Here is a 22,719-nt window from a genome sequence, read left to right as displayed (position 1 = left end):
ACGCGCGTACACCTAAATCGTTCCAGTGAAGGACCAGTACATCTGGAGGTTTGTCTAAGAAGGCATGGAGGTGGATCTCAGGCATAACCCTGCTCCACAGCATACCTCTCACGCCTATCCAGTGGACAGAAACGTTGTCTCTCGAGAGGCCCAACTGCCGGACCGATGGTCTCACATCCGCTCTCAGAGTTGCCTAGTGGACGTAGGAGTGCCCTAATACCCATATCAGCAACGGCAGGCTTGTAAAAAACAAAACCGTAAAACAAACAAAATCAAGACACCAAACCACAACCAAGCATACTTACATCAAATCTCCCATCTCCCAATCATACGCACTACCTCCTCCGCCATCCCCACCGAGCCGCCTCGGTAGCTACACCAATTCGAAAGGAATGTGACCCGAAGTCCTTCGCATTCAAACCGCACTTAACCAGACACTTCCGAAAAATCCTAATAAACTGATAACCAGACAAGGCCAACCGATCCACATGCATCAAAAAGGACCCCGGCTGGGAGCCCCGCATTAGCAAAAAGGGAGACACCCACCTCACCGGGCAGTCCCGCAGACTAGCCGCTCCCAGCAATTCCATCACAAATTCCCTGCCAGTAACATCCGTCTTGGACTTCCGCAAGCAGCAACGCACCACACCAGGTTCACAACACACATCCGAAAGCTGCAAACCCCCATGTATCGTCACATTCCTGCTCACCAATTCACAAACCCGAAAAGCCCAAAAGAAGGCCATGACGAAAGCCACACTAAACAAGCAACACTCATAATCGGACACCCAAACTGCCCCCAATGAATCCAGCAAACCACCAAGCAAATCCAAAGAAACAGGCCGGCGCCAATCCTGCACCACATGTCCCCTCCTATACCCACGGAGAGCTTGACGCACCAAAAAATCCTTAGTAACATCTTGCAGCCCCATCAGTTTGGCTAGCAACTATGTCCACGTTTGATCATAGAATCAGTGCATTATCTACACAGACCTCTGGAATGCCAGACGGTCTAATCTATTAACTCTGTGAGCCCCTGATGAATTACTGCAGAGTTACTTATGAGTAAGGAAACGCGTAGGGCTAGATAACTACAGATAGGCAGGATTAGTGTTTTGCTAAACACGAGATCCTCACAGTGGAATCCACAGCAGCAGCAGCTGAAGCTGTATCAGCTCCTGGCACACACTGGGCTTGATAAAGCAGCTGATCTGCTAATAAGAGAGCTGCACAGAGATCTCTATAGCAGCAGTAGCTGAAATACAAGAGATTCATACAGAGGAACTCCTAGAGCAGCTGCTCATGCTGTATCAGTTCCTGGCACACACCTTGTGACAAGGAGGGTACCGGTCCCAACTTGGAACTAAAATATTTAAACATAATATTTTTTGAAAAAATATTAAAAAATATAAAAATATAAAAATAAATAAAAACCAGGAAAATTCTAAAATAAAATATAAATACTAGAGTGTGATGGTATTAACCATTTAAATCTCATCCTTGTCCTATCTGAACTTATTACATATGTCAATGTAAAGTGCGCAAGCGCTAGTGAACGAACTTTATGGATACAATTGTATCACTATCTTAAATTGCTAAAAAGTGAAATAAATCTCACATTAAAGGTTAGGCTCTAACCAAAAAAATTCCCATTGGTATTCATCCAGTGAAACACAGCCCCATCAGTTTGAACTAAAACGCAAGTCCAGCCATCTGACCATTCACCACCGACACCGATAATCCATCCACACAAGCCTTACCCAACATATACAGCACCAGAACCACACGGTCATCGTCAGAATTACTGCCGCCTACAGAGGCTTCCAGAGTCCCCCACAAATACCACACTGCAGAAAACGTATCCCACGTGCCAGGAGCCAAGGACCCCCTCACCAAATTTACCGCTGATCCAAGACTATGGTGAAAAGCCAACGAGGCCAATCGGAATCCAGTTGCTCTGCGTCCGGCGCGAACTTCCGGAACTGATTCCACTGAAATCGAGACAGAGCATCCGCCAGAGAATTCTGAGCACCCGGCACATGAGAAGCACAAATCCACGCATTAAAGCTCAAACATTTCAACACCAAATGACGCACCAAACACACAACAGGAGGAGAACTGGCAGACAACGTGTTCACACAATGAACCACACATGTTATCACATGTAGCAAACTATATGAGAGAGATTTGTGCTCCTTCTGATATATTTAGCTCACAGTGAATTGCCTAGACTTCAACTTTTTCACATCCCCATGTATTATAAGAATAGACCTTTTATTGGCAAGAGCGTTCCAAAAATACAAATACATGGCTGCAAGACATTCAGATTCACATACAGTAGATTCTCTATGTGAATCAATTGACAGATAACATTATTTAAAGCAGTCTGTTTTACAGATAACTTGAATTGTTAAACTCTTGTAAGAAATTCTAAGAATAAGGCTACATTCAGACAAGCATGTCCGATTTGCGCACGTAAAAACCGCAGCATTTTTCCTACATTTCATATCCGTGTGCATTGCGTATTGGCATCAGTGTGCTTTGTGTGTGGCATGCGGTTTTCACGTCGGTGCAATATTTTTTTTTTATTTCTCTGCTTTTCTATGTAACTGATGCGTGAAACACGCACCCATAGACTTCCATGGGTGACTTGGTGCGCAAAAATGCACCAATGTAGGACATGCAGTGAGTTTCACACAACGGACACTTGCTGCGTGAAAACTCACGCATGTCTGAATAGCCCTATTGAAATGAATGGGTCCATGTGCTGTAAGTTATTTCAACGCACAGTACACGGACGAGGAACACGTTCGTCTAAGAAAACCCTAAGACTATTAAGGATTTGCTTTTTTTTATCTTATACTGCAGATCTTCATATTAAGATGCAGGGAACATTTGTTCATCTAATCGCAGTGAAATGTGAGAAGGTTGTAAAAATGTGACCAAAGGTTTCTTCTTCCCTGCAAGGGCAGATATGAAGTTTGTTTTACAATGTAGAATCATTAACTTTAGGCGTGTATATACATGCTTATATAAGGCAGAATCATTTGGCACAAGACTTATATTACCCAATCATCTGATCAGTAAACTTTTTTCGTTAACTCACTGACAGCACGGGAACAGAGATGGAGACAGCAGGCAAGGTTAGTGCATAGATTTTTAATTGTTTTCGTAGTACACTAATGTTTATTACTGCTGTTATTATATACCTGCATTTTTCATTCACAACCAGACCTTCAAGTCTTTCTTCACTCCATTTTTTTTTCAGTGACCTATTCATAATTATAGTTGTATTTATTGATTACAACCTTGGCGCTACTAATGCCGGATGCAAACTCACTTTTAACTAAAAAACAAATTCCAGAGCACAAAGAATCCCCATCCCAATGGCCTAGCCAAAACATGAACCATGTGAAATCCTATTTTTGATAGATATAGATTTGTGATATGGCCCATGATAAATCAAGAGTTTACATGTGCACTTGTCTTGTTTAGGTGGAGAGTGGGCCTTCAGAATGATTTCTTTTAGTGGGCTCAATGTATTGGCTATTCATCTTCTTACCACGTTTATAAAATTGATATTTTTGAAACAGGTTATATATGTTTTTAAAAAAGGATGATACATGTCCATTCACCCTTTCAAGACCTAGCTATTTTATCCCGAGGAAGTCAAGACAAAACTCCCTGGACAACTGCAGCCAAAAACCCTTTCCAACCCAACAAAGTAATTTAGATAATTCCCCTGGAAACATCATTCTTCCTGCTTATTAAAACCTCTAAATACAATTAGCATTGAGATAAATGCTAGACCTTTCTTATATTCTGTCATTGTTTACCCATTAGGGTATGTTCACACGCTTAGCAAAAAAGTCTGAAACTACGGAGCTGTTTCAAGGGAAAACAGCTCATGATTTTCAGCCGTTTTTCAATTAACTAGCTTTTCTCGCTGCCTTTTTTTACAGCTGTTTTTGGAGCTGTTTTTCTATAGAGTCAATGAAAAACTACTCCAAAAACGGCTCAAGAAGTGACATGCACTTCTTTTCAGCGGGCATTTTCTAACGCGGCCGTTTTTCAAAACACCCGCGTAAAAAAAACGCCCCGTTCGGAGGACAACAACGTTTTTCCCATTGAAATCAATGGGCAAATGTTTGGAGGCGTTCTGCTTCCGATTTTCCATCAGTTTACGGCTCAAAAAGCGACCGAAGATAAACCATGTGAATATACACTTACTATCTCTTGTGATAAGGAATTCCAAAGTTTGACTACTCTGCTCGGTAGGTATGTTCTATGGAGCAAATTGTTTAAATGGTTTTAATACGTCTTAGTTGTTAGCAGTAAGTACAGCGTAATTTATTAATATTTTTATTGTGAGAATGATCATTAGATGCATTTAATGTAAGGGATGGGGCAGAATAATTAGAAGAAAACAAAAATATATCTTAAAAAAACCACTTCTGAACTACTTCAAAATTCCATTCAATGCTATGTAAAAGTGTCTATTCTGCATAGTGTGAACCTAACCCTATATCAACTTTTATTTTAGGTAATAAAGTGCAAGGCAGCTGTGACATGGGAAGCAAATCAACCATTTTCTATTGAAGAAATTGAAGTTGATCCACCTAAAAGTCAAGAAATAAGAATCAAAGTAAGTATTTATTTGCTTGTACATCCTTATGCCTACAAAAAGTTGTAAACAAAGATTATTAAATATTTCCTCTCCATCTTCATTAATTCTGTTCATTAATTTAAAAAGCACTAAGCAAAGATAGCAGCAACTTTCCTATAGAGAAGCCAAGAGCAGGGCTGCTGGGCTCGGAAATGTAAATACTAATGTAAAGGATTTGCCTGACACAGCTTCTGTGTCGACGCCCGTGGTTAATCAGTCTGCATCTGTTCCTAGGTCTGGTAGAGTGACTTGATCTGCTACCACTCAGGCTGGTAGGCTGAGGAGTGGGAGAGCCTATCGCATCCTGGCCAGACAGTTCTAGCTCCCGCCCTTGGTCTACTTATACCTTCATTTGCTGCTTGTCCTTTGCCTGTGATTCTCTTGCTTCCTGGCTCTGCTGTTCCTGCTGTTACCATTGACCTCTGCTTTATATTGACGCTGGCTTGACTGACTATTCTCCTGCTCTGCATTTGTTACCACGTACACTCCTGGTTTGACTCGGCTCGTCCACTACTCTGTTGCTCACGATGTTGCCGTGGGCAACTGCCCACTTCCCTTGCTTTCGTGTACCCTTGTCTTGTTTGTCTGTCGTGCACATATTGAGCGTAGGGACCGTCGCCCAGTTGTACGCCGTCGCCTAGGACGGGCTGTGCACGTAGGCAGGGACTGAGTGGCGGGTAGATTAGGGCTCACCTGTCTGTCTCCCTATCCTGACATTACAACTAATATATCCGACCATATAAACATGTAGAACTATGGAGGGAATTGGAGTCAGGGTTTGGACTCTAACTGGGCCATTCTGAGACTTTATTCTTCTTGTTTTTGGTTGTCTTGGATGAGTATCTATGTCTATGTGTAAATATTCCTCTACTCTGTGACTGAGCATAGCAGCTTATTACTAAAATATCCTAAAAGCTGTAGCTATTAATTCTGCTTTGTTGACTAAAGCGTCACTCCTAGCTAAAGAGAAGAAGCCAAAAGCATAGTAATGGCACCACCATGCTTCACAGAAAGTATGGTGCTCTATGGATAATGAGCTGTGTAGTCATTTCTACAAACATATCATTTAGTGCTAGACAGGTCGACCATGGTCAGTCTTGGTGTTCGCATTTTCCCACATGGTTTGCATTGACGGAATTATGAATTATGAATTATTTTTGATTGAATAAATAACTATTTTTAAATAAAGTTCTGTATTCGCCCCTTAAAAATATATATTACTATAAAATAAAGTTAGAACGAGAGTATTGTCGAAAACTGGTAAGATCAGTTTAAGAGTTTGATTTCTTATACTTATTTGGAGAATTTTTGTCAGATTGTAACTACAGGAATATGCCGTTCAGATGAACATGCGGTTACCGGCAATCTTAAAGAAGTTGCGTTTCCAGTCATTCTTGGTCATGAAGGTGTTGGAATTGTGGAAAGTGTAGGAGAAGATGTTAAAGATTTTAAAGCAGGTATGACATGTCTGTTGTCCTCTTTGTAAATGTATATGAATTCATTGAGTTTATTTATTTGAGCTGCCAGGTTTACTAAAGCTATGTTCAGGCGACGGATTTATCCATCACAGATTTGGCCAAGCGTTTGCAGCAGAAATCCAAGGCTGATCCTCGGATTTCTGAAGGGAATTTGCAGTTACATGTGCCACGGATCCGCATGAAGATTAGCCCCATTCAATTGGGCTAATCTGCATGTGACTACCCGATGTGGTTTCCAAAAAAACACTTCAAGAAGAAAGTCACTTTTCCAATGCAGATTTTTAAATTTGTGCCGTATTAGCCATGGCGCATATATCCCATTAAAAACAATGGGAGGTATAATTCATATGAATTCAGATTTTGGCAATGTATCCATAGCAACTAGACTGTCTCACATATGTCAGCTGTTTAGCTCAATTTGTAATGGCAGTGTGCTTACTGCTGAGGGAGAAAAAGCTGCTTAGCACTAGTTGCACCCTGCCATTCCCCATCTCGGACTACCATATTTATTAATTTCAGAAATACAATTTTGGTGGATGGCCAATTGAAAATGGTTATATTGCATTTTAATAGTATGAATGATTAATATGCATGGTCAGCCTTAGGGGTGTGCGAACTATGTGATCGCACAGGGCGCTTCACCAGACCTTAGCGAATGCGCACCACTGACCATGATGACCTGGGCACCTGGAGCTTGCAAGTGTTATATGGACAACTGTCTTGCAGTGCTACTTGGGCACTGTATGGCATAGTTATTTGCACACAATACATTGTACACCATAAGGGGGTCATCAATAGAAGGTACCGCACATGGCACCATCCAGCCTAAGGCTGACCCTGTTAGTATACCACAAAAACATCAGGAACAAAGCATTCTCTGGTTTGAAAAATTAACATATTTCCACAGAAGTTAGAACTGCAAGATGGCAGTAGTCCACTTTCCCAAGGGTCAAACACTTTAGTAAATTTTAAATGAAAACACATTGCAGCAATGTAATAAACTGCTGACTGCACAGCTTTACTATTAGCATATAATGCAGCAACCATTAGTGATCGTTTTAGCTGATTTGATGTATTTGTAAAGAGAAAATAAATGACTTCCAATCTATTCTGTTCTGATTAAACAATCTTCTTTGTCAATCGTAACAACAATAATCACCAGAGAAGGTGGTTCATTGGTGGTGTGCACTTATGGTGTGATGCCAACAGGAAGAAGACCATTATAATCTTGTGTTTTCTTCTTCAGTATACGTTACACTAGAAGACACCACAGTGGGCATTTTTATTAATGCAATGATGCCAACTTTCTGGAGTAATTGCTTTAAAATGGGTTTCAGGCTGAAAGCCATATTTACCAAGACCCTTACAACCTTGGCATAGTTCAGAAGCTGGGCTGTATTCCTTGATCAGCATGCACCCTGCAGGGGAACACAACATAAGCTACACTTTAAGGGTATGTTCACACAGGGCCGACAGGCTGCGTAAAAGCACACAGTGTATCCCCCTGGGCGCCGCAGGGAATTCTGACTGAAAAATTGCACCAAATTGTGATGCCGTTTTTCAGCAAGAATGTCCGCTGAGGAAAACTGCACATAAAAAGAAAAAAGTTTCATACTTACGTAGACATGGTGATGCATTTCTCTGCTGTCCTGCAGCGTGGCCTCCTGGAATAATGTTTCATCCCACGTGACTGCTGAAGTCTGTGATTGGCTACATTGGTCATATGGGATGAAACGTCACCCCGGGAGGCCGGGCTGGACGAAGAAGCACAGAATTCTGGATAAGTTTAAGATATTTTTTTCTGAGTTGCGATTTTAGCGTTGAAATCACAGCTTCTCTGCCACAAAAATTGCAACAAAAAGCAGCGATTTTGCAAATACAATTGACATGCTGAGGATTAAAAAACCGAACCACAGGTCAATTTCTGAGCGTTTTTTTCCGCTTCTCATTTATTTGTTCAAATCTCATCCACTCTGCTGCTACTGTACTACGCTGTGGATTTTCCACAACAAAAGCCGTTCTGGAAAATCGGCAGTATTTACGCTACATGTGAACTTATCCTGAGGCATCTCATATTGGCTCAGCTGTACCCAAGTATTAGTAAATGCACCCTATTTGATTTAGAGCAGGAATACATATTACAAATAATACATTTTAAGAAACGTAGGCGAGCTGTCGTGTGGTTGATGTTTCTGGGAAAAAAGAAAATGTCATCACTGAGGTATGAGAAACTATAATGGAGCTATAAAGAGTGGCATTTGGAACTTCAGACTAGAGGATTGGATCTCTTGTCTGCTGTCTGCCCGCGATAAGGTGGAGCTCATGTCTATGGAGCACAGTCGTAATTGGGAACGGTGGTGCTCCGGATCCTTTTATTTTTATCTTAGCAGCTTGCAGCTGAACATAATGTATGGCTGCCCATGGTACTCTGACCTTTAATATCATACTTTATTCTTCAGGTGATAAGGTTATCCCACTTTTTGTTGGGCAATGTGACCAATGTCCCTCCTGCAAGCACCCAAGAGGCAATTTCTGTTTTGCAACAAAGTAAGTGTATATAAATTCAACTAAACAATGTTTTTTTTAAACATGATTCATATTACCATGTTATGTTATGATAAGCGTACAGATAGTAGCATGTGAAATATTCAAGACATTCCTGAAACTAAATGTATAATATTTGAGAGGTAGCATTGTGATAACTTTACTATCAGTGAAAAAATAATAAACTCCATGTGCCAATGTTGCATTTGCTATTTATGGAATTTGATTGCTATTTGAATAGATTTATTCATCTGTAGCAGTGAAAACAGTGACATTTTAAGATGGAAATATAAAAGTGATTGTTTTCTGTAATTGGTCTTTGAAACTACTAGCGAGGAGCCCCTAAATTGAGACTATGTCCTGTGTAGTCTAGTCCGTCAGTCATACATTCCTCCATCTGGTCATGGAGTATAACTGCAGGATCGGGCTAGTTTGTTTGTAGTCTATAACCATGGAGACAGACAGGTCTGCATAGGAGTTGAAGACACAAAACAATAGGATATTTTTAATGAAGAATAGTTGCTTCATTGTTTTAGATGCATTAAAAGAATGGCTGTTGGTGTGTACATACCAATCTCTTCTATTGGTATGTTGGAATTACTAAGTAATGCTCCTTCCACAATACAGATTGGTTTATCGATATCATTTATTTAAGCCTTCATAACACAATGATTTCTGCTACAAATTATTGTTGGCATTGGTGAACAGTTATTAGAATCAGGCAGAAAAGTTCTTATGATATTATTAATACCCATCCTCATGTTTCTCTGTCTCCTACCAGCATTGGAAAACCTATAGGTATGATGTTTGATGGAACAACAAGATTTACTTGCAAAGGGAAGCCAATCCACCAGTTCATGAACACCAGCACCTTTACTGAATACACCGTCGTAAATCAACTTAATTGTGTAAAAATTGCTGACGAGACACCTCTAGGTAGTGTCTGCCTTATAGGATGCAGCTTCACTACAGGATATGGATCTGCTGTAAATACTGCTGAGGTACATATTAAAGATATATCTGTTGGAATGGAAAGGTGAAAAATTCTGGATTGCTTGTTTAAATACAATGACTCAGTTTATAGATGCTACGGCTCTGACTAATCTGCTAGTTCTATTGAACATAATAATAATATTATTATGCTATATTTATATAGCGCCAACATATTCCGCAGCACTTTACAATTCAATACAGATAAATTCAGACATTACAAAGTGAAAAAACAAACTAATAATTAAAAGAAAAGGATTGGGGACCCTGCTCACAAGAGCTTACAATCTGAGGAAATAGTACTTGTTTTGTGCAAAGGTCCAGCAAAAAAATTGTATAATATACATAAGGTCTCTTTCACACAGCAGTATTTTGGTCAGTAGTTTGAATCAGTATTTGTAAGTCAAAACCAGGAGTGGAACTGACACAGACAAATGTGTAATGGAATAATTTTCACCTATTCCAAGTTTTGGAACCACTTCTGATTTTGGCTTACAAAAACGAATGCAAAATACATATCAAAATACTGGTGTGTGTGAAAGTGGCCTAAAGCTGAAGTCACCAAGCCAGTATCTGTGTATGCACAGACATAAAGTACATTAGATTGCAAGGAGTGTAGGGGATACTGTGAAATGAAGGGATGAGGTTCTGATGGGGAGGGGTAAATGAATGGAGAGAGTTCTGTCTAAAAATATGTGTTTTCAGGGCACGCTTAAAATTGTAAATGTTGGGAATTAATCGGATTGTCCGGAGTAGCGCATTCCAGAGGACTGGTGCAGCACAAAAAGTCTTGGAGACGGGAGTGGGAGGTTTGGCTTATAGAGGATGTTAGTCTTAGATCGTTGGCAGAACGTAGAGCACGGGTATGGTGGTAGACAGAGATGAGGGAGGAGATGTAAGGAGGTGAAGCACTGTGGAGAGCTTTGTGGGTGAGAGTAATAAGTTTAAATTGTATTCTAAAGTGAATGGAAACCAGTGCAGTGATTGGCACAGGGCAGATGTGTTGGTGTAGCGGTTGGTCAGAAAAATGAGCCTGGCTGCTGCATTCAGGATAGATTGAAGAGGGGAGAGTTTAGTGAGGGGAAGACAGATTCATAAGGAGTTACAGTAGTCAAGACGAGAGTGAATCAGAGCAACAATGAGAGTTTTGGCTGTTTCCGCAGTAAAAGCGCGGATTCTAGAGATGTATTTGAGGCAAAGGTGACAGCGTGCGAGTGACCAAATATTAAGAGTAAAGGAAAGATCTGAGTCAAAAATAACACCAAGACAGCGGGCGTGCTGCTTAGGAGTTATGGCAGTGCCACACACTGAGATGGAGACATCAGGTTTAGGGAGGTTAGTAGATGGTGGGGAACACAAGGAGCTCAGTTCTAGAAATATTCAGTTTCAAATAGAGAGAGGACATGATGTTAGAGACAGCGGACAGACAATCACTGGTGTTTTGTATTACATCAGGTGTGATGTTACGGCAAGAGGAATATACAGTAATTGGATATCATCAGCATAGACCAAGCGTTCCAGGAAGGGGACATTAGAGACAGGTCAATACTTAGCAGCGCAGGATTGGTCAAGAGATTTTTTTCAGTAATGGGTTTAGAATGGCATGTTTAAAAGAGGATGGAAAGACCCTAAAAGAAAGAGAGAGGTTAAAGGGAATCTTTTGCCAGGTTTATTTGCCAGTAGTTTTTATAAAAATCACTTTTTCTAATGCATTTCGTATTCATGAACTGTGGCTAACCCCACCCAATGGCTGCTGATTGACAGGGAAGGGGATCAATGTTACTAGGGGACTGGGAGATAATATCATGCCGGATGTTGTCAATATTTACTTTAACCTCTTAACGCCGAAGGACGGATATATCCGTCCTCTGCAGCTGCTAGTTCTCGCAGGAGGACGGATATAGCCGTCCTGTGATGGCGCGGGTACTGACACTGTACCCACGCGATCAGCGGCAGGATCACGGTTGTTATACACAGCCTGGCTCCTGCTGCAACTGCCGGAATCGAAGCGCGCTCCGATTCCGGCAGTTTAACCCATTAAATTCCGCTGTCAATAGTGACAGTGACATCTAATGTGTTTGACAGAGGGAGGGAGCTCCCTCTGTCACCCCATCGGCGCCCCCGCTAAGAAATTGCGGGTCGCCGTCGGGTTTCCATGGCAGCCGGGGGCCTAACAAAGACCCCCAGGTCTGTATTCAGCAAATGCCTGTTAGCAAAATGTAAAGCAGTTAAATAAAGTTTGTGAAAAAAATAAATAAAAAAATTACAGTGAAAATCAAATAAAACCCAAAAAGTGGTTTTATTTAGTAAAAGTGTCAAAACAAATATCACATACACATAATATGGTATCCCCGCGATCGTAACAACCTGAACAATAAAATGAACACATTAATTAAACCACCGGATTAACGGCGTCCAAAAAAAATTCTCTCTTTTCTCCCATTCCCCCCATAAAAAAATTAAATAAAAATTAATCTATAAGTCCTATGTACCCCAAAATAGTACTAATGAAAACGACACATTGGCCCGCAAAAATCAAGCCCACGTATGGCCACATTGACGTAAAAATAAAAAAATTACGTCTCTTGGAACGCGGCGATGCAAAAACAAGTAATTTTTTTCTAAAAGGCTTTTTATTGTGCAAACGTAGGAAAACATAAAACCTTTACATATTTGGTATCCCCGTAATCGTGCCGACCCATAGAATAAAGTTAACCTGTTATTTACGCTGCATAGTTAACGGCGTAAATTTATAACGTGAAAATTAATGCTGGAATAGCGGCTTATTTTCAATTCTCTCCTAAAATAAAGTTAATAAAAGTTAATCAATATATTATAAGCATCTAAAAATGGTACAATTACAAAACACAACTCGTCCCGCAAAAAACAAGCCCTTATACGACAATGTCGACGGAATAAAAAAAAGTTACGACTCTTGGAATGCGACCGAGAAAAAACAAAAAATAATCCTTGGTCATTAACGTGCAAAATGGCCTGGTCATTAAGGGGTTAAAATAAGTGGCCAGGTCTTCAGCACTGAGATCTGTGATCGGCGCCTGCACTTTAGGACTAAGGAGGGAGTGAAAAGTCTCAGTCGTTTTGGAATATTAGATAGTGTGGAGATGAGAGAGGTGAAGTAGACTTTTTTTCGCAAGGTGAAGGGCAGAGTTGTAAGTTTTGAATGAATTTGTAATGGTGGAATCTGCTGACAAATGTGATTTTCTACACAGACGTTCAGCAGTTCAAAGTTTACAGAAGTTAAGCTGACCATACACATAAGATAGCTGTGTGCCAAATGCTCTTTGTGTTTGAACGTGTCTGTTTATTTTAATGATGAGAGGGGAATAAGCAGTTGGCAGACACTTTTTGGCAGCGACCTAGTGAGCCTTAAAAAATTTGCAATGACCTGTATTTTCAGGTAAAACCAGGATCCTCATGTGCTGTGTTCGGATTAGGTGGAGTTGGACTTGCAGTTGTTATTGGCTGTAAGATAGCAGGAGCTTCCCGTATCATTGGAATAGATGTCAAGAAAGAAAAATTTGAAAAAGCTAAAGAACTTGGCGCAACTGAATGTATTGCCCCACAAGACTGTGAGAAACCCATTGCACAGCTGCTGCTTGAACAAACTGGTGGTGGAGTAGACTACGTATTTGAATGTATTGGCAATATTGAAACTATGGTAAGTAAATGCCACTGTAGATAGTTATATCTTTAAATAGATAGTAGACAATTTAAGAGTAAATTTGACTGAAACGGAACCTATGAGCAGTTTTGAGCCCTTAAAACTGCTGGCAGCGCTATATATACAGGTTGGGGAGTGCAGCGTAACAATACCTGTGTTGTTGGTAATTTAAGTTGCATGATTGAGAAATCTTTGTTTTAAAGTCCCCAGTGCCGAGATTGCAAGTGCCACGGAGGCAGCCTCTTTATTTTCCAGGCTCTATTCACTGAATGTAGCCAGCCCCTCCCTTCTGCTCTGAGTGACGACTGTAGTGTCTAACCATGAGACCGCTAGAGCTGTCACTCAGGGCAGAGAGTGGCACTTGCGATCGTGGCACATGGGACATCAAAACAAAGATTTTGCGGTCATGCAACTTGCTTGACTGACAACACAGGTATAGTTACAGCATTTGTGCGCCCTCAAAACTGCAGACAGGTTCCCTTTAATACTCCTAGGTCAGGGAATGTTCAAAATTTTTAGAAAATAATACAATTGTAACAATAAGGCTCTCTTCTTACTAGTATCATGTTTTCCATTTATAACTCAGCCATAATGGCTTTACGTTTGTATGTTTTAAGGCAGGGGTGGGGAACCTTTTTCTGCCAAGAGCCATTTGTATATTTATAACATCATTCGCGGGCCATACAAAATTATCAACTTAAAAATGGGCCTGCTATATTTGGTCAAACATTTAATTACCTCACCCCTAATGTGATGGACCTGCTTCTCTTTGGTGAGGCGTGTGATGTTAGCCCGTATTGATGATGTTGCTACTGTGTCGGTCATTCTGGGGCGCAGTCGACTCTTTCCAATGGTAAGTTCTGAAAAGAACTGCTCGCAGCAGTAAGTTGTTCCGACTTACTTACTTAAAGGGGTTTTCCCATCAGGGACATTTATGACATATCCACTGGATATGTCAAAGATGTCCAATAGATGCGGGTCCCACCGCTGGGACCCGCAGCTATCTCTGGAACGGGGCCTCCTAAACCCCATTCTACCTCTCTGTGTTCCGGCTGATTTCCGACCATGAAGAAGAAAACAGCGTAGCTCAGCGAGCTACGCTGTTTCAGTAAGTCCCATAGTAGTGAATGGCAGTAACGGAAGCAATGTAGCATGCGAGTAACGCTGTGCAGGAACTACCATTGCAGTTCTATGGGACTTACGGAAACAGCGTAGCTTAGCAAGATACGCTGTTTTCTTATTCATGGTCGGAAATCACAAGCTTCAGCCACAACACAAAGAGGTAGAACGTGGTTTAGGGGGCCCTGTTCTAGAGATAGATCTGGGACCTGCACCTATCTGACATTTGTGACATTTCCTGTGGATATATCATAAATGTTCTTGATGGGAAAACCCCTTCAAGTCACCCGACCTCACTTCATGCGTTTAGGACAGGTCCTATGTCTACACTACAGCTAAATTTCTACATTTTGGCAAGCACTGTCATTCCCTACTAGTGAATGAGGATGCGGCGGTCTAAGTGAGGAGGTCAGTGCGTGCCTGCCCAGGAGTGGACCAGTCCAGTCACCTGACCTGAGTCACCTGACCTCACATCAGGTGACTGGACTGGTATACAACCGGGCTGGCAAGCACTGGCCACTCTTAGACCGCCATCCTACTCCTAAATGTGAGTAGGGCGGACGGAGCCAAGCAGGGAATGACACATTGGCAGCGGCAGTCAGAGTGATGTCGGTGCGTGCTATGATGGAAGTAGACCAGTCCAGTCACGTGACCTCACGTCACTGTCGTGAGGTCAGGTGACTCAGGTCAGGTGACTGGACTGTGCCGGCCTGGGAGTGGTCCAGTCCAGTCACCTGACCTGAGTCGGCACGCACCTACCTCACTCAGGCCGCCACCATACTTGGCTCCGTCCGCCCTCCTCCTGCTCCTAAAGGTGATGAGTAGGGCGGACGGAGTCAAGTAGCGAATGACGCACGGTCTGATTGAGTTCGGGCTAGACCAAACGTTCCCCACCCCTGTTTTAAGTTATAACAATTAATCCTGATCGACCCCATTGACTTGATAAGGGCCTGGTATTTTTTATGGCAAGAATAACGATGCAGTATGCACAATTCTTGCTGTTAAAAATGCTGTAAACCCCGGCAGAAACCATTAACGCTAATGTGAATAGAGCCTAATTAATGCACTGCTGAATTTGCATCATTCGCTTATTAACTAAATGTCTGAAAGCAAGGTTTGATGATCATGATTTCAGATATACTATTGTTTTACATTACATAGGAAAAAAAAAGTCTTTCAGTACTATGTTTCTGTCCTACAGACTTCCGCCATATATTCAAGTCACATTGCTTATGGGACAACAGTACTTATTGGAATTTCGGGTTTATCAAAAACCATTACATTTGATCCAATGATAATGGTGACTGGACGCACACTGAAAAGCTCAGTATTTGGAGGTATTGTGTATTTGCATGATTGTTTCCCACATTGCTGTTCTGTGACAAACTATACAAACATCCTGAAAATGTTTGGAAGTCTCGTCTCGTATAGTCATAGTGCACAAATAAAAGGACAAAAAGAAATAAAGAAAATATTGACCCTTAGAATATATCATAAGTTTAAATTTTATCATTGACACTTAGGCCACTCTCGCACTGCAGTATTTTTGACAGTAAAGAAATTTTGAGTTTATTAAAAGCCATTACATTTGATCCAATGATATTGGTGACTGGACGCACACTGAAAAGCTCAATATTTGGAGGTAATGTGTAATTGCATGAATTTTTCCCACATTGCTGTGGGAAACATAAGATATTAGTTCCAGAATGCCGAGATAAACAATCTCAACATTTTGACAGGTCCTAAAGCCCAAAAATTGTCTTAGTCTTGAAGAGGTTAAAAAATATTTTATTATCGATATTATTTCAATTTAGTATATAGGGGTCATTATCTAACAGAGCCGCACAATAACTTGACACATATAATCTATGATTCCTCAACTAAAACATGGGTCATTTGTTTTTTAGGTGTGAAAAGTAAACAATTTGTTCCACAGTTGGTTTCAGATTACAATGCGAAAAAGTTTGATTTAGACAAACTAGTGTCCCATAACCTTTCACTGGAAAAGATCAATGAAGGATTTGATCTCATGCGGGCTGGTGAAAGGTATGTATTATTTCTGCAATATGTCTTGTCCAGTTAAATGTTATTTTTTATTTATTATAAAGCAGTAGGACGACAATCACCAAGGTTAATTTTCATTTTTTACATGTTTAGTTAGATTAATATACAGTATATGCTCTCGAAGAGCAGAGACAGGACTTCATGTTATGTTTTCTGAATATCCAATATAGCATCATTATCTTTTAGTATTTGCCTCCATAGGGTATGTGATTTCCACACTGGTTGGATTTACTGAAAATTTTGCAGTAAATTCGACCCAAAATTTGCATGGAAATTCCCCAGTAAATCTGTGCCAAATCATGCTAGTTTTAGTGCACATTTTTTTGTAGATTTTTCACTGTGGAAAACAGCTAAAAGTAAGAAAAAACCAAAAAACTATTCTGATCTCCCCGGCGCTCCCGTAGCCAAGCATCCCTGGTCCCCCGGCTGGTCTCTGTATAGCTGGCATCCTGAGATGACGTTTCATCAGATGTGACCGCTGCAGCAGTCACATGACAAAACGTTATCACAGGGACATTCAGCATCCTCCGGACCTTAGTCACTAAGAATATAGAGGGAAAAAAATGATTTGCACTGGCTAACACATTCTTTTGAAGTCAAGTAGATCTTTAGAACCATGTTATCTATGCAAGCACCCTGTTTAACTGATTAGTTGACCAGGATCACATGGTTTACACAACAAAGATCTATGAATGTAACGCCGTGTGGCCAATCGGCTGAACCAGTTGCTTAATTTGGCGGCAGGTTTTCGTGCAGCACCCCAACTAGGAATTTAGTGTAGTGGAACTCTGGGACTGCATGAGCACCTGCTGACTTGTTTTGGCTAGGTTGAATGGGTCTATCTTGGCAACAGACTACGTCGTTTGGAGGCACTAAAGTAAAAAGAAAAAAAAGGCTCATACTCTATAATCTATTATGTGTATAGTCTAAAGTGGACAGCATATGACTTATTTTCGGCATCAAAGAACAGGTATACCATCATTCTAAACAACTCCTGATAAACTTGCACTCCTCTACTACTTCAGATGTTCTTTACTATATTATTCATTGTCATCATTGGTGCCTTTAAGGAGGCTCTGTCACCGGATTTTGCAACCCCTATCTGCTATTGCAGCAGATAGGCGCTGCAATGTAGATTACAGTAACGTTTTTATTTTTAAAAAACGAGCATTTTTGGCCAAGATATGACAATTTTTGTAGTTGTGCAAATGAGGCTTGCAAAAGTCCAAGTGGGTGTGTTTAAAAGTAAAAGTCCAAGTGGGCGTGTATTATGTGCGTACATCGGGGCGTTTTTAATACTTTTACTAGCTGGGCGTTCTGATGAGAAGTATCATCCACTTCTCTTCAGAACGCCCAGCTTCTGGCAGTGCAGATCTGTGACGTCACTCACAGGTCCTGCATCGTGTCGGACACATCGGCACCAGAGGCTACAGATGATTCTGCAGCAGCATCGGCGTTAGCAGGTAAGTCGATGTAGCTACTTACCTGCAAACGCTGATGCTGCTGCAGAATCAACTGTAGCCTCTGGTGCCGATGTGTCCGACACGATGCAGGACCTGTGAGTGACGTCACAGATCTGCACTGCCAGAAGCTGGGCGTTCTGAAGAGAAGTGGATGATACTTCTCATCAGAACGCCCAGCTAGTAAAAGTATTAAAAACGCCCCGATGTACGCACATAATACACGCCCACTTGGACTTTTACTTTTAAACACACCCACTTGGACTTTTGCAAGCCTCATTTGCATAACTACAAAAATGGTCATAACTTGGCCAAAAATGCTCGTTTTTAAAAAATAAAAACGTTACTGTAATCTACATTGCAGCGCCTATCTGCTGCAATAGCAGATAGGGGTTGCAAAATCTGGTGACAGAGCCTCTTTAACTAGCATCATTTATATACTGTGTGCACAATTATTAGGCAAGTTGTATTTTTGAGGATTAATTTTATTATTGAACAACTACAATGCTGTCTGTCAATCCAAAATGTTAATAAACCTCAAACCTGAATATTTAAGAAAGTAAAAGTGAGGTTTTGGCTTTCTTCGGAGAATATCTATGTGTGCATAATTATTGGGCAACTATTAGGCTATGTTCACACGGGGTCTTTTGCCGAGTTTTTTGACGCGGAAACCGCGTCGCAAAACTCGGCAGAAACGGCCCGAGAACGCATGCCATTGATTTCAATGGGAGGCGTCGGCGTCTTTTTCCCGCGAGCAGTAAAACTGCCTCGCGGGAAAAAGAAGCGACATGCCCTATCTTCGGGCGCTTCCGCCTCCGACCTCCCATTGACTTCAATGGGATGCAGGAGAAAGCGTGTTTTCTGCCCGCGGCGCTCAATGGCCGCGGGCGAAAAACGGCGCGATAATTGCTATTCACACGGAGTATTTTGGGGGAGGAATATCTGCCTCAAAATTCCGTTTGGAGCTTTGAGGCAGATATTCCTCCCCCAAAATACTCCGTGTGAACATAGCCTTAGTGTGCAGAATTATGTAACTAAATGAAAGAGGAAAATGTTCCCATCTCACTTGTTTATTTTCATCTGTTAAAGTGAGAATAATAAACAAACATTTCCAAAAAAATCAGTGACCAATATAGCCACCCTTCTTTTCAATGACAGTCATGTTCCTTCCATTCCTGGAGTCCGTCAGTTTCTTAAAGGGGTTTTCCGGAAGCAAAAAATTACTTTTAATTAAACTAAACAATGAAAAACATATAACTTTGTAATGTACTTACGTTTGATTAGCTGAATGTATCATCATATCCCCTCTTCCGTCACGTGACCGCTTGTCAATGTAAAATTTGCACTTCCTGTGCATACCCGTCCATTCGCGCCTAACTTCCGGTTTCCGGTTTCCACATTGTACGGTTACGTCATAAATTATGTAACTGTACCACGTGTTTTCCCATCTGCTTAGAGCCTTCGTGGTTGACACACTACCACGCATGCTCTGTTAAATGATATGGCTGCGTCTTCAGCAGCCGTGTATGTTACATTGCGCATGCGCAAGTTTTAACTATGTGGTGTCGGTGTGTAGTGTGACGGCCGTGTCTGCCGTCGCTCGCTCTCTCCTTCTCCTCACAGTCCAGAGGGCATTTTTATTTTATTTTTTACGACGTTCACCGTGCGGGTTAAATGATGTAATAACTTTATAGTTGGGGTCGTTATGGACGCGGCGATACCAAATATGTGTAACTTCTTTATTTTGTTTGTTAATAATAAAGCAGTTTGTAGGGGGGAAAAGTGGGTTTTTCATTTTTATTTTTTTTCACTTTTTATGAAACTTTTTTTTAAACTTTCTTACTAGTCCCACTAGGGGACTTCACTATGCGATTATTCGATCGCATTTATAATACACTGCAATACTTCTGTATTGCAGTGTATTATGCCTGTCCATGTAAAACGGACAGGCATCTGTTAGGTCATGCCCCCGGCATGATCTAGCAGGCATTCACGACAGGCAGACCTGGGGGCCTTTATTAGGCCCCCGGCTGCCATCGGAGACACAGACACTCGGCGATTTTATCGCGGGGTGTCAGTGAGATGAGAGGGAGCTCCCTCCCTCTCTCCAAAACCACTCAGATGCGGTGCACGCTATTGAGCACCGCATCTGAAGAGTTAAACGGGTGAGATCGATACTAATATTGATCTCACCCGGCAGAGCAGGGGCGCCCCCAACCCTCAGCTACCTCTGGCAGCTGAGAGCAGGGAGATTTGACAGCTCCCTGCTCTGTTTACTTATTCCGATGCAGCGACGTAAAAAGTCTATTGCATCGGAATAAGGCCCGTTAGTGACCGACGTAAAAACACTATGGGCCGGTCACTAACAGGTTAAGAATGGCTCACACGTTCTCAATAGGGTTTAGGTCAGGTGAAGAAGAGGGTCGTGTTACTATTCTTTCATTTTAAGGTCTTTAATGGCTAGCCATGCAGTGGAGTACTTCGATGGAGCATTGTCCTGCATAAAAATCATGGTTTTCCTGAAAGATGCAGACTTTTTCTTCTACCACTGCTTGATGAAGTGTCTTTAGGTTTGGGAGTTGATTTTTAGTCCATCTTCAACACGAAAAGGTCCAACTAGCTCATCTTTAATAATACCAGCCCATAGCAGTACCCCACCTCCACCTTGCTGGCGTCTGAGTCGAAGTGGAGCGCTGTGCCCGTTACTGATCCAGCCATGGGCCCATCCATCTGGTCTGTCAAGAGTCACTCTCATCTCATCAGTCCATAAAACCTTTGAAAAATCTGTCTTCAGATATTTCTTGGCCAAGTCTTGACGTTTCAGCTTGTGTCTTGTTCAGTGGTGGTCGGGTTTCAGGTTTCCTTACCTTGGCCATGTCTCTGAGCACTGAACTCCTTGTACTTCTGGGTACTCCAGGGAGGTTGCAGTTCTGGAATATGACAGCACTGGAGGATAATGGGTTCCTGGTCGCTTGACGTTTGATTCTTCCCAAATGTGTGGCAGTTAATTTGCATTTTGTTTTTTTTCTTAACACATTTTCTTCTGACCCTGTTGACTATTTGCAACAAAACGTTTGTTGGCTCTGTGATCACACCCCAATATCTTAGCATTTCAAGAGTGCTGCATCCCTCTTAGCAATTTTCGACTTTTCAGAGTCAGTTAAATCTCTTTTTTGGCCAATTTTGCCACAGGAAAACAAGCTGCCTAATAATTCTGCACACCCTGATATAGGGTCTTGATCTCCTCAGGCCTCACCCTCCCTCATTACACAATTACACATCACCTGATATGCTTCATCCAATAAAAAGTCAAAGTTATACAGCTTGGAGTTGGAAAATATGCATAAAACTGATGATAAGGTCAAAATAATCAATTGCCTAATAATTGTGCGCACAGTGTAGTATGTTATATTTATCATCTTTGTTTACATGCGTATTTTAAGATAATGTTTTTTATTTTCTCTGCAGCATTAGGACAATTTTGACACTTTGACATTGCTGTTGAAGCTCCCACATCTGCTGTTTTTGCACCATTCTTTTGAGTATGTTCCTGGAATAGATACATTTGTATTTAAAGAGGCTCTGTCACCAGATTTTGCAACCCCTATCTGCTATTGCAGCAGATCGGCGCTGCAATGTAGATTACAGTAACGTTTTTATTTTTAAAAAACGAGCATTTTTGGCCAAGTTATGACCATTTTTGTAATTATGCAAATGAGGCTTGCAAAAGTCCAAGTGGGTGTGTTTAAAAGTAAAAGTCCAAGTGGGTGTGTATTATGTGCGTACATCGGGGCGTTTTTAATACTTTTACTAGCTGGGCGCTGTGAAGAGAAGTAACATCCTCTTCTCTTCAGAACGCCCAGCTTGTGACAGTGCAGATCTGTGACGTCACTCACAGGTCCTGCATCGTGACGGCCACATCGGCACCAGAGGCTACAGTTGATTCTGCAGCAGCATCAGCGTTTGCAGGTAAGTCGATCTTACCTGCAAACGCTGATGCTGCTGCAGAATCAACTGTAGCCTCTGCTGCCGATGTGGCCGTCACGATGCAGGACCTGTGAGTGACGTCACAGATCTGCACTGTCACAAGCTGGGCGTTCTGAAGAGAAGAGGATGTTACTTCTCTTCACAGCGCCCAGCTAGTAAAAGTATTAAAAACGCCCCGATGTACGCACATAATACACACCCACTTGGACTTTTACTTTTAAACACACCCACTTGGACTTTTGCAAGCCTCATTTGCATAATTACAAAAATGGTCATAACTTGGCCAAAAATGCTCGTTTTTTAAAAATAAAAACGTTACTGTAATCTACATTGCAGCGCCGATCTGCTGCAATAGCAGATAGGGGTTGCAAAATCTGGTGACAGAGCCTCTTTAATGCAATTCCAGAATAGAGTCTAATCCAATGCAGCTGAAATAAATGCAGATTTGTATTTAACTATGAATTATTCTGCTATTTGGAACAGTGATGTGGTTGTATATCTCATAACGTGTACAATACATGTAATAAAGCCTGTTCTATAGTACTTCACCACTGTTTTTTGTCTTTCTACATGTTGTAACTAGTATATAGGCAGGTCCTTTTACAAGGCAGCTTTATTTCCACTTGCCCGCATAGCAGCAGACGTGTTACAAGAGCATTCAATAATGAAAAGGAATGCTGCAGTATATTTTTTAATCTATTAATTTGATATTAGTATACTGCAATACTG

General features: G+C 41.4%; 1 protein-coding gene across 1 annotated transcript; it reads left to right on the top strand.

Annotated features, from left to right (window-relative positions):
* The first annotated feature begins 3,068 nt into the window (after positions 1-3,068).
* LOC142757645 (alcohol dehydrogenase 1-like) lies at positions 3,069-21,615 on the top strand. The gene is made up of 9 exons (XM_075860634.1): positions 3,069-3,143; positions 4,544-4,645; positions 5,982-6,123; positions 8,604-8,691; positions 9,470-9,689; positions 13,097-13,357; positions 15,681-15,816; positions 16,387-16,525; positions 21,472-21,615. Exons 1-9 carry the CDS (start codon positions 3,126-3,128, stop codon positions 21,494-21,496), a joined length of 1,131 nt encoding a protein of 376 aa, XP_075716749.1. The 5' UTR covers positions 3,069-3,125; the 3' UTR covers positions 21,497-21,615.
* The last annotated feature ends 1,104 nt before the right edge of the window (positions 21,616-22,719 follow it).

Source organism: Rhinoderma darwinii, chromosome 1 (assembly GCF_050947455.1).
Source record: "Rhinoderma darwinii isolate aRhiDar2 chromosome 1, aRhiDar2.hap1, whole genome shotgun sequence".
Lineage (NCBI taxonomy): Eukaryota > Metazoa > Chordata > Amphibia > Anura > Rhinodermatidae > Rhinoderma > Rhinoderma darwinii.
The sequence above is the reverse complement of the archived record's forward strand: the minus strand, read 5'-3'. Positions and strand labels throughout refer to the sequence as shown.